At 39.3% G+C, this 23,437-nt stretch overlaps 1 protein-coding gene across 16 annotated transcripts in view; it reads right to left on the reverse strand.

The window, feature by feature from the left end:
* Positions 1-23,437, reverse strand: part of BANP (BTG3 associated nuclear protein) — a 116,236-nt gene that overhangs the window by 63,144 nt on the left and 29,655 nt on the right. For 10 of the 16 annotated variants that reach the window (XR_005658586.1, XM_039888702.1, XM_039888695.1 and 7 more), the window contains 3 exons: positions 20,247-20,338; positions 17,062-17,261; positions 615-731 (listed from right to left, as the gene is read on the reverse strand). Coding sequence is in view for 15 of the 16 variants with exons in the window: in XM_039888695.1 (XP_039744629.1) it covers positions 615-731; positions 17,062-17,261; positions 20,247-20,338 (409 nt within the window). In the remaining variant the exon portion in view is untranslated. Of the gene's footprint in view, positions 1-614; positions 732-17,061; positions 17,262-20,109; positions 20,138-20,246; positions 20,339-23,437 lie in introns of all 16 variants that reach the window. The other 6 variants (XM_039888699.1, XM_039888697.1, XM_039888698.1 and 3 more) reach the window with 2 other exon arrangements.

Genomic DNA, 23,437 nt, shown 5'->3' on the forward strand with positions numbered 1-23,437 from the left:
ACGGACAGGAAACAAAAAGCCAGCAGCCCTTTGGGGGCACGTTATCAGGAAATGCTGAGCCCAGACTGCTAGGCAGGGCCATCTGCAGCAGACTTCATGTCACACAAGGGAGGTAACAATGCTTTCTATGCATTCCCATTTCTGACAAAGGTTAAATTCAAAATGGCTCAAAAGAAAGAGGTATGAGGAAAAAGCCATTGCCTCGAAATACCTCCACTACTTAGCAAAGTTACACAAGGGTGTCTGTTGACCTGATGTGCTGGACAGACCGGCAGACAGGTATGAATAAGCCATGACCTGGAAAGAGGATAAGGGCTGGGCTGACTGCTGTGAAAACACAGTGCAATGTCCCAATACCATGCTACACTGGACACGACAATCCCAAACGCCCTCTCTCCCTTGACCCCTTGCCCTTATCCAGCTCATCTGCTGGGACTTGGGCCCGCAGCATAGCACAGCCCTCCCCACCACAAAGAACTGTGGGTGGTGCCTAGTGTGTACAACCCACGTGAGGACAGAAAGGCCCGACTGTGCCCGGCTTGGAATGCTGATTTGTCCCCAAGGGGACGCATCATGGTGGCAGTGGCAGTGAAAGGTGGGGTGTGGCTACTGACTTGCTAATGATATTTTCCAGGGAATCCGGTGCCCTGTTGCTCAAGGGGTCTTCCATCTTGGCTACAATGGCGTTCTGCCGATCACTGTTGAGTATTACTGTAGTCTGGGGGACGACGCTAGGGAACAAAAGAATCACAAAGAAAAAGAAGACCTTAAAACAACAACATTCATTTTAAGAGTGCATAAGAGTAATTTAATACAGTCAGCTCCTAATGACAGGCACGAAGGGGGAAAGGTGACCCCAAGCAGAAACTACAGTTAAAGTAATATACCATTTATACTGGGCAAAGAATAGACTGGAGATGAGGATTTTTTTAAATAAAGTTTAACCTTCCTCATTGTTGGCATTCTCAATCTCCACAATGGGATAACACAGAAAAGTTGAGTTAGGAATATTTTAATCTTTATATAGAATAGATCGAGATGTCAAGTTGTTGTTATGCACAGTTAATAAGGTTTCCGAAGTAGCATGTCTACATAAAAAACAGCTTAATATTTTTACTCATTCCATCCCAAGAGATTCCTACATGACAAACCTAGGCTTTCATAACTGCTCTACTTATCAGCATTATCCCAAAGCGTTCGTGCTGCTCTGGAAAGAAAAGGCAAACACAGTGGAAGGGCTGTGGGTGGGCCACTCGGCACCGAGCACCTCCAAGTTCCAGTGGGAGAGGGCAGGAGCCATGACCAGAGGGCCTCTGTGTTTCACTTTAACGGAAAATGATCACAGGAAAGAGAACTGAGCCCTCACCGGGCACTGTCCTAAAGGAAGCGCTGTATGCCCACCAGGAGCCAACAGCCTTTCTCAAGGCCACGCTCACAGAGACCTCTCAGTTCTTAATCCTCTAGCCCTCAGCACTTACAGCCCCAGGAAAATTTAGAATTTGCTTTGTTCTAGAGGTTAGAGTGCAAGAATGAGCACTTGAAGCACATAGTTTATCACCTGAAAAAAAGTGTCATTCTTGGATTTCACTCTCCAAAATACAACTCTGGGGAAACACTGCTTTTCCATGAGAAGATTTCATGTAACCAACAGCACACATGAAAATCTAGCCCACTGTCAGAGCCTTAGGGCTCTTAAGCCCCCTTCCAAAATCTGGGCAGAAATAGCTTTCTGCCCATGTAAACTGCAGGGCCACAGGCTGTTCTTCAAAAACAAGAGCATGATAAACTGCATTTCACTGAAAGGTATTATTATTATTTTTTCAATTATTCTACTTGTTCTTTCGTGATACTCAAAGTCACCCACCAAACCTGACAACCTGTCCGTGGGTCTGGTCTCACAAATAATCTAGGTGATCTCTCTCTGACTTGGTACTGTGGTCACATACAAGCTGATGATTTCATGCTTCTCATATATCAAAACAAGAGACAAAATAGTTTGCATGCGTTTGGCACTTCCCAAAGTGTATTCCATGTAACACTAGCGTCCCCCAGGATCCCATACATGTGCCCGTTCCCATTTCCTCTCATTCCATGAGCAGCTTAATAAGGATGGTTCTGCTGAGTAGACAGCAGTTCCCTAATGGACATTACCACATCACAGGTCTGAGAAGTTCTGCAGGAAATAGATTAAAATGTATTCATGCCCATCTGGCAAAGTCATTTGATTAAATATGCCTTTCTCCCCTAAAGATTCTGATTAAGATCAAGGAAATAATGTTCTGAGGCAACAAGCTTCGAGCTGGAATAAACATAGCACTAGAGGTACCCAAAGACTTTAAAGTTTCCTAGGGGTGGACAGCTCTTAGCAACTCAATTTCTAGATCCTCGCCTTCCAGAATGTACTTTTCTAAAAATGATTCTCCTTGAGAGAACTCCTCTGGTCAATGTGTTTGTTTGTTCCATTTCACAAAGCCCTTTTCCCACTAAAAAAAAAAAAAAAAAAAAAAAAAAAAAAAAAAAAAATACCTCACTCTAATTAGACTCAGGTGCATTGTCTATCCAGGAAATGAACACCTAAGGTGCAAATACAGGACTAGTCTGAAATGTGGCAATGCCTCTACTGACTGACTAGAAAACCCTTCAGTGAGTTATTTTTCCACAATTCTTTGTTTTCAACAAAAGTGACAAGACCTAGGTTAATATTCAGCTCACAGATCATCAAAAATAATTTCTGATGACAGACCACTACAATTTTTGGCATGTAACTTAAAGAACTGAGGGACTCCTTCGTCTTCCACATATTTACTTATGGAAACAAAGTTTCTTAGAACTTTCTAAAAACTAAAAAGAGAAGTAGAACCAATGCTGAACCCTCCTCATTTTAAGTGATAAGTCATAATCATTCATGGGTTCAGGAATTAACTAAAATTAAATCTAAATTCATCTCAAGAATACAGTCACAATATTGGGTTATTAAGAATTCGTTATAAATGAGTAATACACTTACATTGTTTTGTGTACTACTAATTATTATGAGGACTCAACATACAAGATCTTTTTTTTTTAACCCCTGGGGCCTTCTGGTTACAAAAAACAAATATTTCTGCTTCAATTTCTATCCCTAATTCTGTTGCAAAGTAGTATGACAGCCTGGTTGACAGGATAAAATTTTGTGAGGAAAAAGAAATGAAAATCATAGTTTAAAAAGCAAAGAAACAATGTAAAATTTGTCTGTCAAAAGCTTATTCATGGGATTTTTTAAATGGATGATGGTATTTAGATTATAACATTTAAAGAGCAATGAGTCAGTTGTGTTTTTAAATTATCGATATTATAAGCCAGAAATTACACCCTTTCAACTAATGCCATTTATGTCTGCCTCAAATTGTACAGAAGAATTTTTCACTTTTCAAAAATTATGGAATATCCATATCACATTAAGAAGAATGTAGTAGTTATCTGAGGGTTGATATAAAAAATTGTCACAATATTAAGTTTCTTGACTCAACTGGATTACAGGCCTCAGTCATTCAGTCAGACACTAATCTAGGTGCTGCTGTGAAGGGATTTTGCAGATGTGATTAAAAGTCCTAATAAGCTGATGTTAAGTTATTCGTTTGACAGATTATGCTGGGTGGGGCTGGCCTTATCAGATTAAACTGTGAAAAGAAGGTTTAGGCTTTCCTTGGTCTTGGAGACTCCAAATAGCTCCTGCCAGCTGATCACCATCTCCCCTTCCTGTCTACCTGCCCTACAGGCTTCAGACATGCTTGGCTGCCCCCCACAACTGTGTAAGCCAATCCCGAGTGATAAATCTTTCATGGGGAAACTGACTCGCTCTGTCTGTCTCTCCCTCTCAGAGATATGTATCTCCTCTTGGTTCTGCTTCTTTCTGGTTAAACCCTAACTGATACATTTTGAAATAATTAAAGATGCACAGGAAGTGACAAAAGAAGTACATCAAGTCCTGTGTCTCCGGTGGGGACATCATACAACCTGTAGTACAATACCAAAAGTAGGAAAGTAATACTGGAACAATACTGCTAACAAGACTACAGGCCTCGTTTAGATTTCTCCAGTTTTTGCCTGAGTGCGTATGTGTTGTGTGTGGTGCTGTGCATCTGACGCCATGTGTAGACAGATCCCTGTACTGCTCCATCGCCACCAAGGAGCGGTCTCGTGCTGCCCCTTTAGAAACACCCACCCTCCCATCACACCCAGTCCCCTCGCAACCACCCACCTATACTCCATCTACAGTTCCACCATTTCGAGAAAGTTACAAGCATGGAATTATACAGCATGTGACCTTTTGAGAGTGGCTTTTTGCACTCAGCACAATGCCTCCAACGTCATCTAAGTGGCAGCATGTATCATCAGCTGTTCACTCAGTGTCACTGTTGCTTAGTTTTCCATGACACAAGTGTTTGTTTAGGGGTGGGCCAGTTTGTTTAACTTTTCACCCGCAGAAAGACATCTGGGGTGTTTGCAGGTTTGGGTTATTACAAATAAAGTTGCCATGGACCTTTGTGTAGAGGTTTTTGTGTGAACATAAGTTTTCATTTCTCTGGGAAAAATGCCCAAGAATGTGATTACTAGGCCATATGGCAAGTACATGTTTAGCTTTATAAAATGCTGCCAAACTGTGTTCCAGAGTGGCTGCACCATTTTACATTCCCACCAGCAGTAGATGAGAGATCCAATTTCTGTACATCCTCGTCAGCAATTGGTGGTGTCACTATTTTTTATTTATCCATTCTAACAGATGTGGAATGATATTTCATTGTGGTTTTAATTTGCATTTCCCTGATAACTAATGATATTAAACATCTATTCATATGCTTACCTGCCCCCCATATCTCCTCTTTGGCAAAATATCTGTTCATATTTTTTACCCACTTTCTAATTGAATTATTTGTTTATTTACTGTTGAGTTCTGAGAGTTCTTTATTCTAGATACCAGCCCTTTGTCAGATAAGTGGTTTGCAAATATTTTCTCCTAGTCTGTAGCTTGTCTTTCATCCTCCTAGCAGGTATTTCTCAGAGCGTTAGTTTCTTATTTTATCAAGTCCAATTTATCTTTGTATGATTTTGGTGTCAAGTCTAAGAAGCTCGGCCATTTTTTCCTGTGTTTTCATCTAAAGGTTTTCCAGTTTCACATTTTTATTTAAATTTGTGATCCAAAAATTAATTTTTGTTCAAGTTGTGAGGCTGGTATTGAGGTTCATTTCTTTCACTTTGCCTGCGGATGCCCAATTGTTCCAGGACCGCTTCTTAAAAGTCTGTCCTTCCTCCATCTAACTGCTTTTGAGCCTTTGTCAAAAACTAGTTGGGCATAATTGTGTGGGTCTATTTCTAGGCTCTCTATTCTGTTCCACTGATCAGTTTATCTATCCCTTGGTCACTTGTTTTTTAAAAACGTCTTTATGTGTTCAATTCATTCTTTCACAACCTTAAATCATTATCTATACTTTTACCTATAATTATATGTTTGTTAATTAAGCTCCTGTTAAATAAAAACTTAACCAAAATTAAAGAAAAGAGAAATAGCAAGACCCATTGACTATCCTAATTGTTTTAATTCTAAGATTAAGCTAATTCACAAGCTGAATATTATTGCTTAATTCTAAGATTATGTTTATTACACAAGTTGAATACTCTTGCCTAAATAAGTACCATTTAGAAGTAAAACATTGGCCCAGTGACCTGTGACGGGGCGAAACAAGGACCATTTACCCCTTGTGGACAGTGGCTGTGAGTGTAGGACCACTACTGACTCCAGCAGGGGCAGTCACAGGCAGGACTGCCCCAAGGACTCTGTGTGAAAGGAGTCATTCAGTCCCAGAAGCCTGAGGGGGTATTGTGGTACCTTCACTGCAGAAATGAATAGCCTACACCACAGGCAGGCCAACAACCTGCCCAAGCCCAAATAGCTGCTAAGTGGCAAAGTCAGATTTGAGCCCAAAATCCTCAAGCAGCAGAGCCAACATTCTTAACCAACATCAATGATGCAACAGTCTACAGCCCCCTACTTCTGGAACATCTAAATTTTCTGGGGAAGCTAAGGCCTACCCCCAGACAGCCTGGGACTTTTTAAACAATTTCCCCAGGTGATTCTGATAGGTGCCCTGGTTTAAAACAACACAAAATTACACGCAACCCTACAGAAGAAGCATAAATCTGTTCTGTTCACTGTTTCCCCCACAGCACTTAGCACTGTCTCATCTATTAATACAGTAAATTTACTATAGCTTAGTTTGTTATGTGGTTGTCCATGTACAGGAATCTTTTTGTCTGTTTTGTTCGACAGTGGACCCAATTGCTTAGGTGAATGCCCAGTACACAATCAAGTCTGTGTATTTAAGACAAGAATGAATTCAAGAATAAGCCTCAGATCTGCATGCAAGCCGCTGGCTATTGTCTCTATATAGATTCTTTGATCCCATGCTGGTAGTCTGAATGCTAAAAGAAAAAAGGCCAAGAAACACAAGCCAGAATAGAAACTACAAATATGACTCCAGAGAACAAGCTAGGATGTTGTCATCCACTGGAATTCTAAAAGATAATAAATTGAGGATGCTCTAGAATCCTGTGGGCTCACAAATGTGAGCCCCGCATATACCACAAGGCCTGGTCAATATTAGGCACTCAATGAATGAACAGCATTAATATTAACAATTTTTTAAACCTCACGGGGTTGTGGGGAATCTAGGAATACTAAGCACTTATATGCACAATCTCATTCGCAGAAATCCTAGCTTGCTACTTCTATTATTATTGTATTGATGAAGGAAAAGATGCTTAGAAAAGGTAAGAATTTGCCTAAGTTCTCAGCATTTATAGGTGAAGGAGCCTGGATTTGAAACCAAGTATTTCCCTACTCTTAGCTACTAGATCAAAAGCAGAAATAATCCTATTTCGATTACTGCTACAATTTACACTTTCAGTGTTTGGGCATTTTGTTTTGTTTTTAAATTCATTTTGATGGACTTAAAACAAAGTATCTTAGCTTTCAGATTTGTCCTGGCAAACATTTTCCAAGCTGCACTCATAATGTGGCCATCAACTTCTCTTCAATTTCAGGAAACTGCTTTGTTACCACATTCAAAGTACCTGTGTTATCACCTTAAAGCATCAACTTTCTGCCCCCTTTGCTCATCACACAAAATGCACTATTATTTGAATGCACATTTAGGGGCTTTATTCAAGTTTATGCCAAACAAACAAACCAACAAAATAAAAGAGGTGAAAAAATCCCCTCCTTGAAAAATGTAGAATTTAAACTATTTTTCACAAGTTTGTGTTTGCCACTTTTTATTGCAAAAGAAAAATTAGACACAAGGTGGACAAAAGCAGGCCCTTGGATTGAACCAGAGAGCGTGGAGCCCATACAGCATTCCAGTGCAAGCAAGGACATTGTGGGGAAAGGGTAGGAATGACATGAGGACAGGATCGGCCAATATTTGAGAAGAGGTCAGTACCTGATGTACAGAGAACCCAACAAAAACACAAGCAGAGCTGGGACAGAGAGATGGGTCGGGTTGAGATTGCACCTAAGGGCTCTACGGAAGAACTAGGGGTGTCAGATTTGTGTACACTTGGAGAACTTCATAGGAACTCTAACTCAGAATCTGCTAAAACCCTATACAGATTTCAGGGATTTATAACTGGATTCAGAAGTATACAAACACATGCTCACATACACAGACGCAGATGCAGACACAGACACAAAAGTACACACCTCTTACTGTGTACTAAGAGAAAACCCATTAGAACCAGGACAAACAGTTTAACTATTTGGAGCCAGCTCCATCTACCAGAAACACCACAGTGATTCAGGTTTGACACTGTTGCTATCTCATGGTGATGGGCCAACATCAATTAACATCTGCCACAGAAAAGGTGGGGTGGCAGGCAGTATAGAAGCCACACCTATACTCTCCATCTCTACCCCAAGAGTCTCAGTGCACTGGGGTCAACCAAGCAAACACTTCTTAAGTTCCCTTGCAGAATGAGGTCCCTGGGAGAATCAGGTTTGTATAGCAGCATAATCATTCCTTATTTCCAATTTCCAAAAATCAAGGAAAACTTCCAGGAGCACCGAAAGCATGTAATCCAAGCAAAAAGTACATCCAGGAAATAAGAAACCAACTGCCACCAAGTCCAATGAATCATGAGCATGACACACCTGTGGATCTTCACTGAACAAACATCTAGCTCTAAGAGGACATGGGCAAGTTGCATCAAATAATCACAAGATAGAGAAGAATGTCCACGATTGTGTTCTTTGCCTTAACCTCACCTTACATATGTATGCTAACAGCATGACCCATCTTAGGAGACACAAAGACAAATTTAAATAACTTAAAAGGCCCGAAGGCCAAATCCGAAAGCCAAATCCTCTGAACCTTCTGTCACCAAAGCTATCCTGCATGGCAGTAAGTGAGACGCCCACTGCAGATACAGCGGAAATGCCCTAACCTCAGGGAGTTCACGTTCTGGGTTATCTGTATTAATACAAACTAGGAGCAAACTTTATCTTACCTTAAAAGCTTAGGTAAGACCAAAACTTCACACAGCAGCTGTTTAATTTACCTTTCTACTCATTATCTGTACAAGGTAGTCACATCAAGTGGTATTTCTATTCACACAACGACCTCTAACTTTTTGTGTGTGTGGCCTGAGTTCCATTAGAATATCTGAAAAATATCTGAGAAAGTTTTGCCTCCCTCCCGCCCACCGCTAAGCCTCACTATGTTATATTCTGCTGACCACCGATCCTTTTGCAACTTAAAATAATTATTCATCAAGTTCAGTTTAGGAAATCTGATATAATATTAATTTTCTAATTTTTGTGAATTATCTCAAAGAAAAACTCTCAATTAACAAAAGGCAGCAAGAATCGAGAAATTTTTCTTCTTTCTATTTATAAGAAAACATATTGACATGTTCTTCTAAAACCCCACAGGTATTTGTTCCTTAAGTACCTATTCTCCCATTGGCTTTTACAGTTATACTCCTGCACACCACACAAGAACCTGGTCACAAAAAGAAACTGCTCAGTTGGGTGTAATGTACTTACAAAAAAAGAACTGTCTGCTGGTCTCAGAGTTCCAACAATGGCACCAAAAAAGGGGTGGGGGTAGCGATCCTTGGTTGAACAATAAAATCAGATATTCCAAGGCCCTTGAGCCCAAGACAGGCAGATGGGCTGGGGTCTACCATGAGCCCCTTCCCCCTTTCCAAAGGGTGGTCCTGTCCCTGGGAGCCACTATACAGCCATGCAAACAGGTCTTCCATGCAAACACAGCCCTGGGACAAGTGCTCACGGGTGAAACCTAAATAGGAGAGAGGTATGTCTCTCCTAGGCCAGCGTTTTAAGAACACTCGGAAGATACCTAGTGCCCAGATCTCAGTCTCTAACACCATTTTCCAATAAAAGCAGAAATGGCTGACTCTAGGACTGGGGCAGTGAAGACACAAGATGAGCCTGGAGCATCTTGTGGTGCCAGAAAGGAAGGAAGTGTCCAGAGCAAACAAAAATCCCACAATTTGGGATGGGAGATGCCAAGAGGCCACAAGAGCCACCTAAGAGTGCTCCCAATGGCCAAAGCTGGAACAATTTGAGCAACAAATATAGTATAGATGCTTCTCAAATTATGATGGGGTTATATCCTAATACACCCATTGTAAGTCTAAAATATTGTAAGTCAAAAATTCATTTAATACACCTAACCTACCAAACATCATAGTTTAGCCTAGCCTACCTTAAACATACTCAGAACACTCACATTAGCCTGCAGTTGGGAAAGCCATCGAACACACCATGCAGTACTGGTTGCTGACCCTTGGGATTGCATGGCTGACTAGGAGCTTGCTGCCACTGCCCAGCATCACTAGAGAGAATTGTACTGCATTTCACTAGCCCAAGAAAAGATCAAAATTCAAAATGTGAAGTAGTATGGTTCCTACTGAATACATTATCACTTTTGCACCACCGTAAAGTCAAAAAATGGTAAGTCAAATCATTGTCAATTCGGGGACTATCAGTATTGGATTGTAACTCAAAGTATAAAATGAATATCCATGAGTTCATACTGATATAAATGATTGACTAAGTTAATAAATAGGGAAGAAGAGACAACTCTCCCATGCAGAACAACAACAATTGGTGTGTGTAGATGCTCCTCCGCCTCACAGGAGGTGGAGCATGACTCCCCACTCCATAAGTGGGTACCAAGCTCAGTGACATCCTTGCAAAGAGCACATAACGGAAGGGATAGGGGAGGACAGCAATCATGCAGCGGAGGAACTAGACAAACAGCCTTTAGTCCAGTGATCCACATCAACACCAACAATGAAAAGCCTGGTGACAGTGCATGCCCTCAATAAGATGCTATGAGGAGGGCACTTCACCTCTGTGGTCCTCCTCTCAGAACCCACAATCTCAGTCTAATCGTGAGAAAAGCATCAGACAAATTCCAATTGAGGGACATTCTATAAAACATCTGACTAGCAATCCTCAAAAAGCCATAAAAACAAGAAAAACCTAAGAAACGATCACAGACCAGAGGAGCCCAAGGAGCCATGGCACCCAAATGCCATGTGGACCTACATTTAAAAGATAACACAAAATATGATAAAAACATTATGCTAATATAGTCTATAATTAGATTAAAAGGAAAACCCCTGGAGAGATACAAATTAAACAACACTGACTCAAGGAGATCTATACTTATTGAAGTTCTATGTTTATAACTAAAATCTAAACCCAGATGGCTTCACTAGCAAATTCTATCAAATATTTAAGAAAGAAATAAAACTAAAACTATAGAAACACTTTCAGAAAATGAGGGATGACTTTCCAGCTCACCTTTTGAAGCTAGCATTATCATGGTAACAAAACAGAGAAAGCATGCCATAAAAAGAAAACTACATACTAATAGACCCCATGAACATAAATGTAAAAACCCTTAACTAAATATTAGCAAATCAATTCAAAAATACATATAAAAAGGGTAATACACAACGATCAAGTCGAGTTTAACAAAAATATAAAATTAGTTTAGCATTCAGAATCAATTTGTGTGACTCATTCAGAATCAATTTGTGTAACTCACTGTAACAACAGCGTCAAGAAGAAAAACTATAAGATCATCTCAAGTAGATACATTAAAAGCATGTGAAAATTCAATGCCTGCTCATAATAAAAACTCTCACAAAATAAGGAATAGAAAGGAATGTTTTTGACCTGACAAAGAGCATCTATGAAAAATTTACAGTTAACATCACACTTAATGGTGAAAGACTGGATGCTTTCACTCAAAGATCAGAATAGGGAAAAAATATAAAAAAGAATACACTGAAATGGAAATCCCAGCCAGTGCAGAAAGTACGAAAAGATACAGAAATTTGAAAGGAAGTAAAACTGTATTTAAAAACGATATGACCACATATACTTTTTTTAAAATCCCTAAAACAAGTGAATTTAGCAATGCTACAGTACAGTGATCAGTACAGAAAAACTTACTGTATTTCTATATACTACCAACAAACTGGATATTGAAATTTTAAACACCACATCATTTAAAAATATGAAGTACTCAGAGATAAATTTAACAAAGTATCTCTAAGAGCTGTACACTAAAAACTATAAGACACTGCTGGCAGAGATTAAAGGTAAGTGGAGATGTATACCACGTTCATGGATCAGAAGATTCAATGGTGTTAAGATAGCCAATTCTCTCCAAATTAATCCACAGATTCAACTCAATTCCAATCAACACATGAGTTATTATAAAAGTAGAGATGTACATCAAATTACTAGAATGTGCATAATCTATTAAAATGTTTGACTACATGTTCATTATCTGCTTTATTAGATTGTATCTCTGAGTCATCAGATTATGTTAATGATTCCCTAAATTGTACGTTTGTAAATTGTATATTTTCCTGCTTAGTACTCAATCCTGACATGTACGAGGAATCACGATGAGGTCACAAAAAGTCTGCAAGTATGAGGTAGTAGAGACCAGTCAGGAAGAGAAATTCTAAGTATACAAAATTAAATGAAACCATCAAAAATTTGATAAGAATTAAACAAGTCTATCAAAACTGAAACCAAACCATTTATTCACAGTTCAAACACCTTATTTTGAGTTTGTCACATTTTCTACAGCCCATGAAATGCTATACTTTTGACTGAGAAGGTCAATGACCCAAAACAGGAAACACTCTGAATACTGACTACTCTCTACCCAAGATCACTGGTGCTCCAGTGCCAGAACAGAGATTCTCAGAAACAGACCTCTCTCCATCCAGAACCCATGAGGGTGCAAAAACCAGAACAGTCTTTCCACAAATATCCGTCAACATTTAAAACAAAAGAACCTCTGGGAAATAAAATTAGCAACCAGATATTAGAGGGAATTAAAATAATTTCTTGATCAAATATTTCAATTCTCTGTGGATCAATAATCAGTTTAAAGAAGAAAAATCTCCCCTTCCAAATGTCTTACATGACACATCTCTCTGAGAGAAAATTTTAAAAGAAATCACTTTTATTTTTAGAGTATTACAAAGAAGCCCCTGATATTACAATTGTTTTAAAATTATAGAAATATACTAAAGCTTTAAAAAATGTTTAAGCTCTTAAAAATAAAAATCTATTATGTCAAACACATCTCAACAAAAATAAACCACTTGGCATACAAAAATAAAAATAATAAAATAGAAATCTATTGCTTTCAAAAACAAGAAATACAAGCATTTCCTAGTTAGTCAATATGTTCAGTTAATGAAAACAAACAAATCCGAAACATCTGCGTTTTAAAAGTTGCTATCTGACTTATCCAATAGTCTGGTTCTACAAGATCCTGCTGGACAAGCAGGTATTCTACCTTGTGATCTATGTACTGCATGTGTGCCATCATGCTGGCCTTCCAGAGGTCATCAACTAGGACAGCACCCCACGTCGGGCCAGCACCAGGCTCAGCTGTGTCCTACTTACTGAACTTTCTTCAAATGGCTCTATGTCTAAACTCAAAAAAGTGCAGAAAAAGGGTTTTTACATGCATCTATAGCATAAACGTCCCTGACCATACACTTGATTCCTTCAGTCCACATAATAAAACAGAGACCCTTCCTGATGTGCTCACAGCCGTCATTTAAAGGACAAGCCTACTCATTATGGACTTCCCCAACACAGCACAGACACTTTGGTGATCTGCTACCTCCAATACCAATGCAAAACAGCTTCAGAGTTAAAACTACTCACAGACTGATTCCAGTTGCTACTCTTGAAATCACAATTAAACAAAATCTGAATTTATGGCACACTTGCAAGGAAGAAAATTCAAGTCCATTTTTTTCCCCCTGAGTAGAATACTATTGTTGGGTGAGACCCCATCCAAGTAATCTCACATTTTAACTATGGCGATTAAGCTTCAATATCAAAGAAAAAAGGTTTTATTTCTTTCCTTTTTTCTTAAATTTATTTAAAGAATCTCATTTGGGTATAGAATCTGAAAATCTGGATCCAAAATGCCAATTGAGATTGGCAGCAGTCTACTGTCTTCTGTGCTCCAGGGATTAAAGGGAATAATTCTCAGAGCTGACAGCAAGGTATAGCCCAGGCTGGTTTTAACTGAAATAACCAAGAGGTGAGCGGATTTCGGCGCAGAGAGGGATTTATCTGTGCACCAGCCCCTGTAAGTGGGGCTGGCTCTGGGCCACGTGTAGCCTCTCCAAGTGGAAGGGCGGGTGGTATTTCAGTGAACAGCTTCTCATCCATTATCCAGAAGCCTCATTATAACTGAAAAACCTTTATGGCGTCTGCATTTGTCCTGTGAGATTACACTCAGACTTCCCAACAAATCATTCAAAACAAATGCTAGTGGACTTAAGGAATCTTAAGTAATTTTAAAAGCATATGCTTTGGCTATAAAATAATCTAGGACTTATATACTTCTAACTTTTGTATTAAATACCTGAGGCCCAAAATAAATCAATTAACCAATTTTTAACTGTTTTTGGAGACTTTTCCTTTCAATGTTCCACTATCCACATTTAAGACATATAATTCTCATTTACTTATGTGTTTACAAATTATTAACTTTCTAATTTAGATATACATTTGTTCATTGCTCTACTAGACTTTAATTCTTACTCTTTACTTCTCCCCAAAATTTCTTGTTAACAGTTTTCAATTGTTGGGAATTTTTATTTCTCATTTTCAGAGCTTATGTGGAGAGAAATGTCAGATTTAGTGTCTTTAAAAATCATTTACATGCATCCTATTTAAAACTATGCCTATGAGAAAATGGAGGAATGATTTTTCCTTCCAATAATCTTACATTAACTTTTATAAGTAATGCTTTTATTAACAATATTAATAAATCTTGTTCCAATATACAATAAGCATATTCTATAACAGGATGATTTTTATGTCACCAATACAATTCTTTAAAACCCAAATATCTAATTGATTTGGGTCAACTAGATCATACATCTGAATCAGTATTAGAAAACTTTTATTTTACCACCTGTTAATAATACACATGGAGCAAACTATGGCAGGTCTCTAAATGATAAAATCTCCCCAGCAGAAAGAAAGGAAGCATAGTGGAATTTCTAACCAGGAAAGTTGCTAATGGTGCTTCCCATTAGCCCTGCAATCACTTGAATGCTGAAGAAGGCCAGAAAGATGGTGGCTCCTTGCAGACTGGAAACACCTTTACTCAAGTGGAGCAGCTCTGTCAGTCAAACAATTCAAACCCCAAAGGAATGAGGTGACCAATGAGGAGAGACAACCCCACCAGAAGTGGTGCCAGCCTCTCTCCCTCTCACCTGCAATAGCTCGTCAGTTCCCGGGCACGCGCCCTCTCCACCTGACCTCCTGGAACCATCACAAATAATTGAAGGTAGAATTTGAATGGATAGATTTTGTCAATGGTTTCCCTGACTCATTTCATGAAAATGACCTCTCCCAAACACAGGTAAAGGAGTGACACAAGACCAGCAGGACCATCCTTAGGATATGCAAGCTTCTTACTTAAGGGCAGGAAGCATATCATTCATTCTTTTATCCGTTAGAGCACTAGTTCGCAATAGAGGTGCCCGGGGGACATTTTGAAATCCAATGGGACAGATCTGGTTATCAGAATTATGGGATACCACTGAGATTTAGTGGATACAGGTCAAGGAGGTTAAGACATCCTTCAATGCATGAGACAGACTCAACTAACAATAAATCTTCCTGCATAAAGTTCAAATGTCCCAGATGTTCAGATGAGTGAAAAATATGCTGCTAACTCTCTGAGCCTGGAATCTCACTCCATTCTACATTTATATACAAAATATTTTTGGATAGTTTTAAAACTTGAATTTTCCAGGAATTCAACTATGTTCAAGTCTAGAGGAAAAAATTATACTTTGCTTTATTTAAAACTTCATCAAGAATTGCTCGTCATTATGTAATAGTCCATCATCAACTAGTGTGAGTCACCAAGACTCAACCTGGGAGGTTTGGGCACCTGGCCTATTCACTGCCTCCTTATGTACCTAATCCAACTATCTGCATATTAAAATACATGTTATCTTCTTATACACTATTATCCTTCTATTTCTCCTTCCATTACACTTAAGGCATTATATTCATATTTTAATTATAAATTATATTTTCTAAACATTGCATTTTAGGATGAGAGGGTGTTACAAAAAAATCATTCTTAAAAAAAGGCACTAGGTCTGATAGCTTAGAGACTCACTGCCTGCACAGAGGACGTGCTCAACAAATGTTTGCTAGAGAAAAAACACATGAGTGGTCTGTTAGGACACAACTGACACCAAGGTGAAAGGCCCCATCGCACAGCAACACCAGGGAATGCCCCACCTTCCCTCTGGGGACAGAGACCAGTACAGCTCCTGACTCCCAGCTGGAGATCAGATGTAGGGGCCATGTAGTGTTTCAAACACACCAGGACACTTTGGAGAGTTAAAGGAGGTACTATTAATTATGTCCACCCAACAGGCATCATCCACAGCTATCCTAGACAAACCAGGACAGGTGGCCACCTTGAAACTGAGGCATGTTTGAGAGCACCCCAAAACCAACAAGGAGCCTCTCCTCAATCCCCATTCCCCTGCAAAGTCCGCAAAGCTCCCAATGCTGTTCCTATACCCAGAACACACAGGCATGGCAGAACCCAGTCAACCCTGGCAGCAAAGCTAGCTGCTGTCCTTCCAGCTTGCTATGCCCCCGACCTCTGCATCCACCATGATACCCACAGCTCTCGCTCCTCACAGACACACAGGGCAGGAGGTGCAGTCGGCCCAGAGAATCGCAACAGGAGAGCCCTCAGTAAAAATGCTTCAAGTTCTCATCAAGTACAAAGCCACATTTTGCCAATCTCACAAATATGACTTCTTCATAGCAGGTTGTGGGAAAGGATAAAAATGTCAATAGGACCAATGGAAACTGCTGCCAAGTACCTAAGCTTTAGTTCGTCTCAGGAGCTCAAGTAGATACTGGGTGCTGTGAACTAACAGATACACTACCAGGTCAAAGGTTTTGAGACATCTTTCCAATCTAACTAAATTCTTCATAAAGTTTCAATTCAAATGGTACATGCACTACTACACATCCCACTAAGATTAGGCTCTAAACATTTTTTTTAAATAGGCACAATAAAAACTATAGATGTGAATGGAACATTTGATATACTGAAGTAAAATTTATTAATACTACCTATGGAGAAAAAGTATCTAAGGACTCACCAGATAGAATAGAAAAGAAAAAAAAAAGAAAAGAAACAAATGCACACCTTCAAAGATTTCATGGGTTAATTCCAAAGAAAAGATGCACCAGTCTGGTTTGCGTCAGAAAGAAAATGTGAAGATGACTCTCAGCCATTTCAGCAAGGTGTCATGTGTTTATTTTGGGTCTAACTGAAATAGGTGTCGTGAAGCTGCTGAGGCAGATGCCCTCATGTGTATAAAAACTCAGGTAACCAAGCTGGGGAGCCTGGGTGAGGAGGTGACCGCGACTCGCTCGTCTGTTCTTACCATCGCACTTTGTTGCATGTCTGCGTTGCACCGAGGGGGGAGCCTGCCACCATGGGGACTTGGATGGGACTGTGCTGCTTGTTCGTGACCAAATCCAGCTTTTCTTCTAATGATTTACAAGTAGCCTCGAGAGCTTGCAGCTTGGCTTCAATGCTATCCAATCGTAAGCATATTGTCTGGTTAATCGAATACAGGAATGACTGGAAGTGAAAAAAAGAAAAACTTCAGAAGGAATAGCTTGAACTTGAAGGAGACAATTCCAAGGAACACCAAAGAGATATTTCCTAATTTCAACTGTATCTACTCCAACAGAATAATCCCTGCACTTTAGCTTTTAAGCTTTTCAGTTTTAAGCCAGAAACATTTGAGTAAACAAGTTCAACCTCTTGTATTTGAAATGTGACTACTTGATCATGGGTTTACTTCTTTGTGTAGTTGTGATTTTTAGTAATGCTTAAGCCCATATAATAAAAATCTACATATCTTTAGGATGTTCTGCATTGGTAAATTTACACATAGAAGTAGTCAAATCTTTCCAACTATGACAACAGACTACATGTAACATCAAAACAGCCTGGAAGCCATTAGTCTTGCACATTCACATTAACCCCATGGCCCTGATGTTGAAATTTGGTAGATGTTCCCTGAAGTTGTGAACAGCACGCCTGCCACCTAGTGGTCAACATAAAGAGCAGCATCACACTCAATTATCATCGTTAAGTCTCAATTACTAAGTCCAATTAATCAGAGTAAACAGTGACAATGCATGACTCCAAACCCAAGAAATGAATCAAATATACACAGCAGACAGGAAAGCTCTTCACTTCCCACAACTGCCATTCCTGCCATGAGTCAAGAGAATATTGATGGAAGCATGTGTTCAGGTAAGACTTTGACCATGCAGCAAACACCCTAAGATGGTCTCGCCAGCTGGTAGAAGAATTCAGGGTGCTAGTTAGGATCAAGTTTGTAAAGCATCCAATAGCTCAATTTAGTAGGAAGGCTGGCTTGAGAGTCAACAGCTGAAAATAACGAAGAATTTCCCTTTCATCTTTCTCTCTGCTTGTCTGCCCACAGTAAATGGTTGGCCTCCATCTGACGGACAGGACGTGCCATCTCACTGCTGCTGACCTATAGCATTAGCTAGGGCCTGCTCTCCCAATCTAAAGTAAAATAGCAAAATTAGAGCAATATCACACATCACATCATGCAGCTGGCATCAAGGCCTAAGAGAAGAAGAAAATGGATACTCTCATTCAGTGCATTTTCAACAGTCTGAGCTTATCTGTTGAAGAAGTTAAATACATTTGTCTAATTGCCTGGTGGACGTGGCAGTAAAGGGCAGCAAAGCGGTAAAAAAAAAAAACCCATATAGAGTGAGTCCCAACAACTCACTCTGTCTCAAGCAATCACTCCCCCGACGAGACTCATCATGAGAGCGCTAACATATAAAGCAAAGGGCTAAACTCCATGTCCTCCACTGACTGCTTTCAGGAGAACAGGATGTGGAAGCAGTGAGAGGGCTCTGGGGGGCCAGGTGGAGACACATGCAGTGCCGACACTCTATCACCCGTGATCTACAAAGAAGTAATATCCCTGGTTCACCCTAATGTAAGTCATCTTGAGAACCACTCACTGGTGGCTGAATTCTTAATATAAAATCACTGATAACTCCAATATTCTTCATCATTTGAAGATATCGAACATTTGGCTCCCAAATTCTTAAAACACAGTAAAACCTTATTATTTTAATTCTGAATTAGAAACGATTCTGCCCAGGGTTTGGACTAAAATCACTGTTATATGCTAATAAAACAATTACCAAACAAATTAATAACAAAGAACAGAGAAGAGTATTTTTGAATAAGTCTTTTATATACGAGTATATTAACCATAAATATTCAAATCTATTCATTAAAGAGTTCTTGGCAATTTGGTGAGCAAACTTTTTCAAACAGTACACACATATAGCATTGTTCAAACTGCACCCCAAAGTCTGACTGATAATGGGACTAGGGCTGAGGCCAGGCCACTTTTACTTGTTACTTTATACATTTCTTTATTGTTTATGTTTACAACGATTGTATCTCCAGTGGTAAAATTATAACTGCATTTTATTTTAAAATATAATAATTTGGCATTACTAATGCAGCCACCTTCTATCATTAGTCTGAAACAGAAATTTAACTGTGAATATACTTTTATTTATTTATTTATGAATATACTTTTAAATTACCGACACATTTAACCTTACTGCTTCTCCTTGTTAACAATATTGTTAAGTTTGGGGGGACATGTATGTTTCTAAACAGATGCCCCAGATAAATAGAGGGATGACATGAAAAGTTACTACAGTTTTCATTTGCATTGCTTTCTTAAACTTCTCACATGTGCTGATATTTATCTCCAGAACTCTGTAAACATGAAATCAAACAAGTAAACCCCAAATCCTAAAATCACTGACTCAGTGGTTTCTAAGACCACATCTAGTAAACTTTAAAATTTAGGTGATTTAAGTGGTAGGTACAAAAGTACTTCATCATCGGTGGGCAATATTAGCTATATGAACTATTCTCTTCCCATCTGTCCACATCAGGTCTACAGTTCAATGGGAAGGTGCCTTATTTGGCAGCAATTTCAATCTAAACAATGTTTATTCTTCATACTCTTTAAGGGGGAAAAACGGCTTTATGCACAATTGTAGGGGGTTGAACGGTGACTCTCGAAAATGATATGTCTACATCCTAACCCCCAGAATCTGTAAACGTGGTCTTATTTGGTAAAGAGTCTTTGTAGACGTAAATCAAGAATCTCGAGGTGAGATCTTCCTGGATTAAGGTAGCCCCTAAATTCAACAATATCTTTATAAGAGAAGAGAATGGGAAACAGACACAGACACAGACACATCAGAGGAGGCAATGCGAAGATGGAGGCAGAGACTGGAGTGATGCAGCCACAAGCCAAGGGACGTCTGGAACCACCAAAAGCTGGAAGAGGCAGGAAGGATCCTCCCCCAGAGCCTTTGGAGGGGCACTGCCCTGCTCATACCTTGAGTTCAGACTTCTGGTCTCCAAAGCTGTGAGAGGATAAATTTGTGTTATTTTAGGCTCCCCATCTTTTGATAATTTGTTATGGCAGCCCTAAGAAACTAAGATATAAACAAGAAAATATATTGGTATTTTTACCTTTATAGAAGGGTCCTGGCAGTTGATCTCTAGTCGCTGGCGTTTCAAAGCTGGTTCATCTTCATCTGTCACTACATGATTTTCCAGTACAACTGAAAAACAAAAGCAGAAACAAAAGCAGATTTAAACTTTAATATGAAAAGTTTTCTAGAACTATTTTAATATTAAGATAGTAAACAGCTGACACCTTAAAATTAAATTAGAAATGGTACGATCTATTTCTTATTTTACCTTTTTATAGTTTTAACTTAAAATTCTCAAACACAAACTAGGATCTCTCCTTAATCTCAATGAAAAACTGAGATACTGGATGGTTTCCCTAAAGTGCCATTCAGTTGATTCTAACACCAAAACTACAGACTTCTCATTTAATGCTCTATTAAGCTACCCTGTTTAAATTTGAATATAATAAAACCCAATTAATAATAATGATTTATTCCCAACTTTAAATTCTTGTCTGATGGCTCCCTCATATCAAATTCATAACCACTCTCTGGTTACTTAATTTTCTTAGGTGTTGGTCATCAAAATAGTCCCAAACTTAACATGTTAAGTCACACAGAAAGATATTCTACAGTGCCACTGAAATCTATGCCTCCCCATCAAATAATTTTCACTTGATCTTCATGGCTTCCCCACAGATAAGCAACTCAGCCCACATTCAAGCCTGTCCCAATATGGTCCCAACCACTTTCTTTTTGTCTAAAATCAACTATAAAACCAACATTAAAGATAGCCACAAAATCTGAAACTGTCCACAATTGCATCATCTTTGCAAACCGAGTTTCTCCATCCGTGATCCCTTGCTCTAGACCTAGTTAATCATTAAACATTTACATATTAGCAATTATAGACAATTTACATTCAACTTTTTTTTTATTGACTATGATACCATGAGTGCTTTTAACATTTTGCTACAATATTTCTTCCTTGTCAAGTCCTTGCCTGAAATCACCAGTATTAACTGCCTGGTCTATTTCTCTTCACCTCTTTCTACAAGCTCACACAAACACATTACATACATATGGAAGGGCCAGGGCCATCATATGAATGGATCTGTCCGTACCTTTCGTCTTTACTTAGCAATGTAAGGTGGACGGTCCTCGCGGTTAATGGCTTTAACTCACTATTTAACAGTAATATCAGCCTGTGAATCTATTCCACAGAAATGAGTACCCATATGTGACAACATATATTTATAAATATACATATAGAACATGTATATTACAATAATGTTTGTGTGTGTGTATATATATATATATACATGCACACACAGAAGCGTGCTTACCATGGCACTTGTAGGAGAGTGCCCATCCATGGAGAATAAACTATGGTGCACACAACACTTTGGCATATCATCCATTCTCCTTTCAAATGCACCCCATGCTACAGTCGAGCAGAATAAACTTGCCGTGGACAGACGATGCCTACCTTGCTTGGACAGTGTTGTCTGACCATGTCCCAGCTTTTCCCCTCCAACCCTCCAACCACCCAACCACTCAACCACCCAACCACCCAACCACATCCACTCAGGGAAGTCTATTCACTTCCATCCAGGCTCATGATGATGCTGGAACTGACACCTGCTCATGCTGTGACACCGGCAGTGGCACAGTGCCCACTCCAAAGCAGACCAACCCCAAGCTCTCACACACAAGGACGAAGCTCATCTTGCTGGCATTCTATTCCTCATCTGCTAAGGCGGGGTGGGGGAAGCCAAGTGCACAGGTCTCTGCAGTCCTGGCCCCATCTCAGACAAAGCACCTCCCCTTCAACAGGCTGTATGTGTTGAGGTTCCAAATAAGATCTCAATTTTTTAAAAGAATGGCAATGCCTTTAAACCTGTAAATGATTCATCTCAAAACTCTCAAGTATAAAGACAATGCAGAGTCCAATGGCTCTAACATGAGCCTTTCATGGGTCCTAGGCGAGAGCAGGAAACTGATCCCCAGGAGGTGATTATCTCAAGCTTCCCTGCAGAAATCCACCAAGGGCCAACAATTCAAGAGACCTACTGCTGACCTAAGGGCTTTGTCATACGCTGTGGACCCCATGCAACAGGGACTGCCTCAACCATCTTCAAAGAAACAGGTGGGAATGAATGCTCATTTAATTAAATCAAAAGAGGAAAAATCCACACCTACAAGTATTTGTGGTTAGCAAAACACAGGTTCTCAGAACCTCGGTCACAGCCTATTTACTCCCATAAGAAACTAGTAATTATACCAGGACTGGGAGGACAGAGAGAGACCCTGGCAATCATTATTCTAATCCTTTTAATTTGCTGAATTAAAAACAAGTCCAGTGACTTGTCTGAGGCCACACAGCTGGTTCCTATAACTATAGAAAAGAAGCCATACCCCTTGGCAGTGTGAAGCTCCTCAAGGCTGGAAGCAAAGAACAGTGAAGCAGCAGAGCAAGACGTGTACCAAGGTTCAGCAATAACTTCTTGTGTGTTGTGGAACTACAAGTTTCTTTTTGTCTTTGTCCTTTGCTGCATTGCTTTTCACAATTTTGTGTGCATTACATTTAGAATTAGACTAAAGAACTTAATGTTTATTTTAAATGTATCACAATCAACTAGAATGATTGGCCTGATGAAAGTTACAATCTTACATACATGCAGAAAGGAAAAGAAAGAGCAGCCATTTGATGAGTACATGAAAAACCAGAACCTAAACATTTCTGTTTTACATAGAAATCAGAAAAAACTGGAAGTACATGCCAACAATTTTAAAAGCACTTCTATTTCTAGGATTATGGGAAAATTTTGCTCCTTCTACTGGCTTGACTATATTTTTAAATTTCACAAAGGTCGTATCTTAGAAATGAGGAAAAAATAATCTCAATCTTAAACCCACTCTGGATGCAAAGGTGTATCACACACTATGGTATTTGCTGGGTCAAGTTCGTTACGGTATTTATTGTGCAAGTTCATTTGGGTCAGAGATTGCAGGCTTTCTGTCTAAAAAGGCCTCAGAGAGCCCTGCACACAGTAGGTTTTCATGAAACAGTCAATAAACTATAGTTCCCAGTTATTTATGGAATAGAGATGGAACAAAACCAAGATTAGAAATGATTTCTCTAAGTCTTCTTTGGATTGTAATATATAGAGAGAGAATTTATTTGAGAAGTTAGCTGTCAGAATTTTAATAGTTCTAAAAATGCTTAAATATTATGTAACTGGGACA

Source organism: Pteropus medius, unplaced genomic scaffold (genome assembly GCF_902729225.1).
Source record: "Pteropus medius unplaced genomic scaffold, Ma_sr-lr_union100, whole genome shotgun sequence".
NCBI classification, from domain to species: domain Eukaryota; kingdom Metazoa; phylum Chordata; class Mammalia; order Chiroptera; family Pteropodidae; genus Pteropus; species Pteropus medius.